At 39.5% G+C, this 10,546-nt stretch overlaps 1 protein-coding gene across 2 annotated transcripts; it reads left to right on the plus strand.

Annotated features, from left to right (window-relative positions):
• Positions 1 to 378: 378 nt before the first annotated feature.
• Positions 379 to 3,189, plus strand: LOC21405540 (uncharacterized protein At4g29660). Of its 2 annotated transcripts, none has more exons than XM_024176548.1 (3): positions 379 to 692; positions 1,701 to 1,912; positions 2,825 to 3,189. In XM_024176548.1, exons 2-3 carry the CDS (start codon positions 1,721 to 1,723, stop codon positions 2,945 to 2,947), a joined length of 315 nt encoding a protein of 104 aa, XP_024032316.1. In that variant the 5' UTR covers positions 379 to 692; positions 1,701 to 1,720; the 3' UTR covers positions 2,948 to 3,189. The 2 variants fall into 2 exon arrangements, with proteins under 2 accessions (XP_024032316.1, XP_010113009.1); XM_010114707.2 differs by having other exon boundaries at positions 379 to 721; positions 2,825 to 3,188.
• Positions 3,190 to 10,546: the final 7,357 nt, after the last annotated feature.

Genomic DNA, 10,546 nt, shown 5'->3' on the forward strand with positions numbered 1-10,546 from the left:
CAAGTGGTACACCTCATGTCTCCATCTTTTTCGGCTATTAAGACAATCTTGAGAACCATAGTGGACGTTTGGTTCATGAATTTAAAATTATGATTCATAATTATTCTCGATTTATGTGTATTTTTTATGAGAGAAAATATTATAACAAATTACGAATCATAACACGAATCTACCAACCAAACGCACACTAAAAGATGAGAAGGGACTGAATTAGTCTCTAGTCCGTCCATCTAATCTCCACTTGCATTATTCCTAATCAGTATGAGAAGTCCGCAACCAATTTTTTCTGTCATTAATATTATTCTTAATTTAGGGACTTAATTGATAAACTTTAAGGCTTGAATACCAACTTGTCACCTACCAAAAAAATCAGGTACTATTTTGTTAAAACCCTCAGAACAAATCCTAGGAAGAGACTAGAGAGAGGAGAGCTTGCAAAGGAACCTCAAACGCCCAGAAACTCCCTCGCCGGCCGTACATCCCGGCGTGACCTCCGATTCCGGTGAAGTTACCGAGCTCCGTCTTCCCAGCGCAAGACTCTCCGACGACATCCATTAGGGAGCTTGACTGGGTTGCTGAAGCTTTCTTTCCGGTTCAACGCCCTCTCCCGGTCCGGTCCGACACAACCTCGGAATCCTCGGCGGTTCAGCTAAAGAATTCCTGGAGAGAAAGTAAAAGAAACTGCGAAAAAGGTTTTTGACTCTTTGAGGAGTTGGCTCTGGTACTGAAATTTTCCTCACGATTTTTATTTTCTAATGCACTGCTAAAGACCCTTTTTATTGTCTGAATTTACTTTTTTTTTTAATTTTGATTTTCTTGTATGAAAGTATGAGTAATTGATCCATTTGATCACTTGGTTCTTTTGCGTGATTTGGATTAAGCGCAGTTGCTTTTGTTTGCTTACCACATGTTTGAGAAAATACCGCAAAGGAACAATGGAGTGAAATAAACTTCCGATTTCTTGTTTGCTCAGTGCATTGCTATAGGGTGCTAGTTTTTGCTCTGTGGAATGAAACTTTGCCAGTTTATGATTACTTTTGCAGTTGGACATTTTTATGTGTGATTTTGTTTTCATAGTTCTAGTATTGAACAGGAAAAAAACAGGGGGAGGGGGGGGAATGTTTAACTCTGTAGTAATCATATGGGAGACGCATATTTAGGTTTTTAAGTTATTTCTCAGCCGTTACTAGTTTTTGATGCTATTTTTGTCATGTAATATTAGTTTAATTTGCGAAGAATGCAAGACATACCAACTGGCAAGTGGATTGTCACATTTCGGTTGGTGAAAAATACTACACTATAAAGTATAAAGTATACAGTGATTTGTTAAATTCTAAAATTTACCAACCGAACATAGCAATTCACTTGCTACATAAAACGTAAAGAGTTCATATGTTTAACATGAATCTTAATATGTACTATAAAAGCATTTTCATGTTCTTTTTTTTTCTTTTTTTGTTTTTCTTTTCAAATAACAAAAAATTGTGTCACTTACTATACCCAAAAGCCATAGAAGTGCTTCATAAGTCAAAAGAAATGTTGCCCGTCTCTTCTGCATTCGTCTTGGGTTCACTTGTCTTTTATTCATATGTTAATTCATATGAGATCCACACACCCTTTTTGGGATTTAGATGACCTTCCTACTTTTGTAAAGACACGAGTCTTTCTACAAAGTGGTATTGTAAAATGATTTCCTGCAGGGTGAGCAAAAGAGCAAGAAATGGAAAAGGCGTCTAGCTATTTATGGAGGAAATATGCTGACTATGTGTGGACGAAGTGGGAAAGAATGCTCATCTGGAACATGGTTGAGCCATATATGAGGCCCAAATCATTCACGCCTGTGGTTACTATCTATGTTGCTGCTTTCTATACTGGGGTTGTTGGTGCTGCTATTACTGAGCAACTTTACAAGGTTTTCTTTTTCATTTGTGTTTCTTTGGTTAGTATGGTCACTTTATTGATTTCTGTTCTTCTGCTTCTGAATCTTGTTTTTCTGAATCATTACTTAGGATTTGGTTAACAAGTTTAATACGATGATTTAGACCAAAAAGTTTCATGTGTGAGTTTTAAATTTATGTTGTCTTTTGGTATTAAGCTTTGCTTCATTGGAATTGCCTTTCTGTTTTATGAGTGGTTAGGCAAGTAGTGCACACCTTTACAATTTACTTGTATTTGTAACGTCCTCTAAGCTAGTTGATCATTGATAAACTTACAAGCATCTAGATAGACTAAGAAGCGCTACTTTTTGTATGACTTGATTAAAACTAGATCAAAGTTGCAAAGAAAACTAGCAAAAGAGCACTTATTTTGTCAACTTGCTTAAAATTAGATCAAAGTTGCAAGGAAAATTAGCAAAATGTATTTAACTTAAGGTTTCCTTTTGAACTGTATGAAAAATCTATGGAGCTTTCTCATTTTTAAACCTTGCCTAAAGAATGAATACAAATTCAAATGTACTTATTATTAGTCTTACCTTGTACATGAGTATGTCCGAAACTTTCTGACAGCTTCTTATATCAGGAGGGAGGGAAAGAAAAAAAAAAGGAAAAGTCTTGGGTCACCGATGTTATGCAGTCGTGATAGCTTTTCTGATAATTCCTGTCATAGAAATCTTAGTATCGCCGGCAGTGGACATGCTAGTTCATGTCGTTTAATATGAAATTATGAAAAATCATTTAGATATGACCTTCCAACCTTATGCATGTTCTCTCTTTGATTTTGTGCAAGAATATTTATTTTTAACATTTATGGGCATAACATATGGGTATGAAAAGACTGAAAATTTTTCTCGTGTTATTTAATGCTTTTTATTTGGTATGGGCAGGAGAAATATTGGGAAGATCACCCTGGGGAGATTGTGCCTTTAATGAAGCCAACATTCTATCCCGGACCTTGGAAGGTAGCGATGGGGCAGGTTCCTGCCCATTTGAGAGAGAATAGCGGTTGAATTTTGACATAATTTTGCAGACTAAAATATGCTATTGCTTGTGAAAATATGAGAAAGAAAAGAAAGAAGCCCTCCTTGCTAATACTAGATTACTAATAATACTTGCTTTTCCTGTTTGACCATGACCATGTGGTGTGCATCTGATATTTTACAAGAGAGCCCTTTTCACAATTATTGGTTACAACAGAACACTATTCCTTTTGGTTCACAATTATTTCAGCCTATTCTCATCACATCTCTAGAGCCTTTTCATAATTACCACATCTCTTCATGAGGTACTAGTGTTCTACTTCGTGGTTTACAAGTGCATTTCGTTATGCATTTGTAGAGGCTCCAATTGCAGAAGCTTTAATTTTTTTTTAATTATCTTGAGACTAAAACTTGCTTTTCTTCTGTTTTTTTTATTTTTTATTTTTTTAATTAATTATTTATTTTTTAGCTACCAAAGTTCCCACATAAAAAAAATTATGAAATGATTGGTGGGTTTATAATCTCTTAGTCCTCAAGGAACCATTCACTTCATTCATCATAACCTCCAAAAATTACAATCCTTAGCTCATATATGTTTCTTACAAATTATTCAGAAAATAGGAAATAGAAATTAAGCAAATGGGATAACAGAATTTGGTTTGGAGCTTGGGGAATCGCACTCTGCTCAGTGACGTTCTGCCATAACGAACTCCCTCAGCCAGCGAGGCCTCATGCACTTCCTGCTTTCTGCTTTCACGCGTTGCTTTTTCTTCAATCTCCTTGCCTTTCTCTGGAGGCTCTTTGGTTAAAGCAGCGGCTGAGACTTTGTTCTTCACAACTGGACCCTCTTGTGCTTCTATCTGGACTTCCCCTTCATGGACCTTAGGACCAGCCCATCCCCTTACCTACTTTTGGACCGAGCCAATGTCCAAAATCACTTGGGCTTGGCTATCACTTCTCCCTCCCTAAAAAACGATCTTGTCCTCAAGGTTGGGCACATTGTACAGCTAACTAAAAGCTTGGAGGTCCTCCCATATTGAATCTTCTGGAGAACTATGAGACCACTGTACCAGTACCTGCTTGACTGGTGTATTCTGAGCCATGATGATTCGGCCAGCGAGAACAGCTATCGGAATAAGCAATGGTTTATTGGCGTGGTTGAGCTCCGGTAGATGGTAGTCTTAAGAGAACGAGAAACTATATGTTGGTATATTCCGGAGAAGATCTGTTTCTCACCGGATACATGGATTCTGATTTCCAATCAGATAGAGATAGTTGACGGTCGACATCTGGATCTGCGTTCACTCTTAATGGAGGAGCTGTGGTATGGAGAAGTATAAAGTAAAAGTGTGTTGTTGACTATACCATGAAAGCTGAATATGTTGCAGCTTGTGAAGTTGCAAAAGAAGCTACATAGCTCAGGAAGTTCTTAACTGATCTGAAAATTGTTCCAGATATGGATAAACTAATTAAGTTCTACTGTGACAACAGTGGAGCGGTGGCTAATTCAAAGGAACCTAGAAGCCATAAGAGTGCGAAACATATAGAAAGGAAATATCACCTGATCAGAGACATTGTGGATAGAGGCGATGTAGTGGTTCTGAAGATCGCGTCAGATAACAACCTTGCTGACCCGCTCACCAAGACATTGCCATTAAATGTATTTGATCGGCACTTAGATGGATTTGAGATTAAAGACATGACACACCTGCTTTAGGACAAGTGAGAGATTGTTGGGAATAATGTCCTAGAAACATGAGATGTAATATGATATTTATTATTTAATTAATAAAAGAGTTTATTCATCATTTTATGAGCACATATATTTATAAATATTTTATGAATATTAAATAAAAATTTCGTGATTATTTATGTAACCTTAAACATTGTATATAAGTGTTACATACGAGAGGATAATGTTTAAGGATAATAATAAAAAACGTTGTTCATAATGAATTTAATTAAAGTTCAGAATCTTTAATTAAAACATTATTAATACATGTCATTCCCATTTAGAATGGAACGGTGCTATCCGCACTGTTAATATGGTGAGATATTGAATGAATGTATTTCGCATAATGAGATTGTGTGGAACATGGACACAGACACAATATGAATTTCTAATAATTTTCGTTAAGCATTTAAATTCTAATTGAGTCTACCGATGGTCATATATAGAATGATCTTAATCCTGAGTTCTTAATAAACTCCTATTTATGGATTTGTGTCTTTTAATTTACTTGGTACGGATTTCGAGACCCTGAATCCTATTTCTTGTATTTTAGAGACATGATAAAATAGGTAGCCGGGAATGTTATTGTACGAGATAGAATCCATTCCTTATTGAGAAAGAAGTAGATAAATAATTCTCTTGAGTGTTGATTCGGTACTTTGATTAGTTAGAGCGCTTTGGTTCATGAATGTGTTTTATGAATCACTATCCATTAGAGAATCAATGGTACTCAAGAATGAAGATATAATTAGAGAGGTTAACGGATTCCACCTGACACTAATTATGAATTATTTATGGAGGATTGATCTATATGTAATGACTATATCAAATGGACACTTCACAGTTTAGAAGTAATTAATGTCTATAATTTTGAGAGTGTAATTCTAAGTTTATAGTGGAGTAACCATTGGAATTAATAGAATTAATTAATTAATTAAAGTGTTTAATTAATTATTAATTTTATTGGAGCTCGGGATTATAGGTCCATAAGTCCCCGTGTCGTCCTTGTAATTCTACTAGACACAAAGGACAAAATGAGAATTTTAGAATTATGGAATTCTAAAATTAAATACTCGAAAAATAATTAATTGAGAATTAATTATTATTGAAATAAGGTGATTATTTAAATTTGAATTTGAATAATAAATATAATTTAAATTTATCATTTTAAACTTATTTGATAAGTTATTCAATTTAAAATTTAAATTAATTTAAGTTTGACTTAAATTCGAATTTGAATTTGAATTGAAATTGGACTATATGATAAATGATGATTTTCTCTTCCTTCCCTATCTGCAATTGGCGCCACACACAGGGATAAAAACCCTAGGGTTGGCCGGCCACTTAAGGATTAGGTAGAGGAGAATTTTTGTTCAAAATTCAAACAGGAGAGAGATATTTGTTTCCTTCTAGAAGTTGGACTTCTACTCTATAAATAAGGGATGATGAAAAATTGCGCGTGACGAATTTTTAACCTAATTAATTAGGGCTGGCCGAATTCCCTGAAATAGAAAGAGAAGAAAAAAAATTTCTCCCAAAAATTCCACATCGTGCATGCGTTGGTGTTTGTGAAAAATTCGAGTCTTTAACTAAACCAGTTCAGTCTCGAGTGTGCCCACACACACGTCTACGTGGAATCAAGGAATTGACGTGGAAGACTTTGGTTTTCTAAACACAAAGCTTGGAGCAAGGATTGTTCGAGGTCAAAAAATTCAAGTTATCATCCGAGTCGGCTCTAGGTATTTTTCCTAATTGAGTTCTTGACATATAAATTAATGTGATTAATTTATTCGTGCATAAATTAATATAATCTATAGAGTATCTCAAAAGTTTTATGAAAATTTTTGTTATACACGATCCGCCTTCCCGCCACACTTCTGCATCCGAATTTGATTCGGTTACCAACAGGTAGCTCGTGACTGGTGTGTCTCCGTGGAAAGCTTTCAACAAGGACACATGGAAGGTTGGGTGAATTTGACTTCCGGAAGGCAGCTCCAGTGTATAAGCGACTGGTCCGTCGTGAGCGGCAATTGGGAAAGGTCTGAAATAATGACAGCATAGTTTGGAGTTGAGCCGTGTGGCGATGGTGGTTTGACGGTAAGGCTATAGCTTGACCAACACCAAGTCTCCGATCTTGAACTGAATGTCCCGACGTTTCTTGTTGGCTTGTTGTCTCATCCGGTTTTGTGCTTAAGCTAGGTTCTCCTTCAATTGTTGTAAGATGAAATCATGAGTCAATAAGTCCTTCTCAACTGCCTGAATGGGTGTGGTCCCTCGTGTGTAGGCTGGAATCGAAGGTGGAAGCCGATCGTAAACTGCTTGAAATGGTGTCATACCGATTGCTAAATGGTGGATGGTATTGTAGTGGTATTCGGCCTATGAGAGAAATCGACTCCAATGTTTTGGAGTCTCGGCAATGAACGCCCGCAAGTATTGCTCCAGATATCTGTTGGTGACTTCGGTCTGCCCGTCCGTCTGAGGGTGGTATGAAGAGCTCATTTTCAACTTAGTGCCCATCAAGTCGAAGAGTTTCTTCCAGAAGGTACTAGTGAAAATTGGATCTCGATCGGACACAATGGTGCGAGGCATTCCATGTAATCGGATGACCATGTGAGAGAACAACTCCGCAACCTTCGTGGCCGTGTAGTGAGGAGGAAGTGCCCCGAAATGAGCATATTTGGTGAGTCGGTCAATCACCACTAAGATGTTGGTGTTTCCCTGAGAGTTTGGCAGACCGACTATGAAATCCATAGCCAAATCTTCCCATACACACTTTGGAATCTCTAGTGGCTGAAGAAGCCCATAGGGAGCCGTGGGAGAATATTTCACCGTTTGACAAATGACATGCTGCCACATATGCTTTCACCTCACTTCGCATGCCTTCCCAAAAAAAATTCGCATTGAGCCTCAAATATGTCCATTCCACTCCTGCATGGCCGCCCATGGAGGTATTATGAAACTCCTGGAGTAGCAATTTTTTCAATTGTGAACTCTTGCTAATCATGAACCTGTTCTTATAGAGTAAGAGACCGTCCCGAACACTATAGTGATTATCTGTCAATGTTCCGTCAAGCACTTGTTTTTGGAGGTCTAGTAAATCCGAACATGCCCTGTTTTCATGACGTAAATCGGACAAGAAATCATACCGGCCGGCTGAAATGGCTGCCCTGAGCTGAATGTTCTGCTCGTCGTGGCACCGCGATAAGGCATCCGCGGCTGCGTTTTCCTTGCCAACCTTATACTCAATAGTGAGTTGGTATCCCATCAACTTCTGTAAGTAATGTTGCTGTTCTGGAGTCTGTATCACCTGGGTAAGAAATTCCTTCAAACTCCTGTGATCAGTCCGAATGACAAAATACCGCCCAAGTAAGTATTGTCGCCATTTGGCTACGATTTCGACAATTGCCCGTAACTCCCGGATATAGGCTGATGCTCCCAGCATTCGCGATCCCAATTTCTTGCTGAAATAAGCCAGCGGATGCCTATCTTGCATCAGTTCCCCACCTATGCCAATGTTTGATGCGTCAGTCTCGATTACAAAAGTTTTTGAGAAATCGGGTAAGTGTAGGACGGGTGTTGCGGTCATGGCGTTTTTCAACCGTGCAAAAGCTCCTAATGCTTCCACCGACCACCTAAAGTTATTTGTCTTTAACAATTCGGTGAGAGGGGCTGCTATTGCTGCATAGTGAGCGACAAACCTGCGATAGTATCCTATGAGTCCCAAGAAGCCATGCAATTGCTTGAGATTCATTGGTTGCGGCCAGTCGACCATTGCTGCTATCTTGGAAGGATCTGCCTTGACACCATCTCGGGAAACCAGGTGACCCAAGTACTCAATAATATTCTGAAAAAATTGACATTTGCTCCCTTTCGTAAAGAAATTGTTCTCGGCCAGACAATCCAACACCAAACACAAATGCTGAGCATGATCCTCGTGGCTTCTACTATAAACGAGGATATCGTCAAAGAATACAATAACAAACCGCCGTAAAAAGGGTTGGAAGACCTGGTTCATGGCTGCCTGAAAAGTAGACGGAGCATTCGATAGCCCGAAGGGTATAACAACGAACTCGTAATGACCCTCGCGAGTTTTGAATGCTGTCTTGTGTATGTCTCTTCGGTCCATTCGGATTTGATGATACCCGGCTCGGAGATCGAGCTTAGAGAACACAATTGCCCCGCCCAACTCATCTAGGAGTTCATCAATGGTGGGTATAGGAAACCGATCTTTGATTGTGATTCCATTTAGTGCGCGATAGTCCACACAAAACCGCAAAGAACCATCCTTCTTTTTCACCAGTAAAACCGGGGAAGAATATGGGCTATTGCTATGCCGTATGAATCCACAATCCAACATCTCCTTAACCAGCTTTTCCATCACATCCTTTTGGAAATAGGGGTACCTATAAGGCCTTACATTGACTGGGGACGATCCGGACTGCAGGTGTATTCTATGATCAACATTTTTGTTGGGCGGTAATTGTCTAGGCTCTTCAAACACCCGCTGAAACTATCTAATGATTCCCTTTCCTACTGCCGGTAGTTTAGCCTCTAAGTGATCTATCTCCGTGGACTCTCTCTCCCGAATTTCCCCTGCTGTTGTCAGCTTATAAACCCCATTGACCGCTCCCTCAATTGTCAACGCACTCAACTGAGAGAAAGTGACCTGGCGAGTGCTGACTTGGGTGTTGCCTGCCAACTTGACCGTCCTTCCTTCCCATTGAAATTCCATGGTCTAACTCGTTATGGTTATGCACACAAAGACCCAACATTCTCAACCATTGCATGCCTAGGACCCCAAATTGGCAGTACATACAAATCTACCGCAAAACGATGTCCCTGCATTACCAGCTCCACCTCTGTACACCTCTTACAGCACACTAAATAATGTCCATTACCCATGTATACCTTAAACCTTCGAGTCTCCTCTCACTTAAGGTCTAGTTTCTCAACCAAAGCTTCTTGAATAAAATTGTTATTACTATCCGTATCTATGAGTACCTCTTAAGGTCTCCGTACCATGCTTAGCCATTATTCGAAATATGCGGGGATTGACCGAGTTTGAGAGAGTATTGAAGCTTCTAGTTCTTTGTCTTCGGTGCTATCTGCCTTGCCCAGGTCTGTGTCCTCCTGCTCGTTGACATCGTCTCCCTCACCACACATCAATAACACTCGATTCTTGCACTTGTGATTGGCGTGATATTTTTCATCGCAACTGAAACAAAGCCCCTTCTCCCTTTTTTCGTGCAATTCTGCTAGAGTTAAGCGTTTGATCGGGAGAAGGGGCTTGCCCCCGTCATGCCCCCGTCATGGTGCTTTGAGTACCAAGTCGGTGCCCAGGCATGTTCGTCACGGGAATTCCGCGACCTTGCTACTCCGTTGTTCGGTATCCCTCCCTCCAATGTCGTCCCAGCAAATCCTCATTCCTGTCTTCAAATAACTGGGCCTTAGCCATGGCATCAGCCAAGTCGTAAGGTCGTGCCATTAGAATCTCCCTACGTACCTCAGTTTTCAATCCCCAAACAAAAAAGTTCAAGAACATAGATTCGGAAACACCTGTAATTATGGTCATCAGACTCTCGAACTCAGCCCGGTATTGAGAGACCTTCCTAGTTTGAATCAACTTGGCAATACGTCCCGCGGGTCATCATAAATCGAGGCCCTAAATCTCTTTCTCAACTCATGAAGGAACACCTCCTAGCTAGTGAGAGCGCCACCCTTCTCCATCCATTGATACCACATAGAAGGTTCGCCATCTAGATGGAATGCCACTACTGCCAAACGCGTCGCCGGTTCGACCTGGTGCAGGGTGAAAAACTTGTTGATCTTGTAGATCCAGTTTTCCACGTTTGTTCCATCGAATCTGGGTGCATCCACTCTCAGCGTCTTCAAAAGAG

This window comes from Morus notabilis, unplaced genomic scaffold (assembly GCF_000414095.1).
Source record: "Morus notabilis unplaced genomic scaffold, ASM41409v2 Scaffold552, whole genome shotgun sequence".
NCBI classification, from domain to species: Eukaryota; Viridiplantae; Streptophyta; class Magnoliopsida; order Rosales; family Moraceae; genus Morus; species Morus notabilis.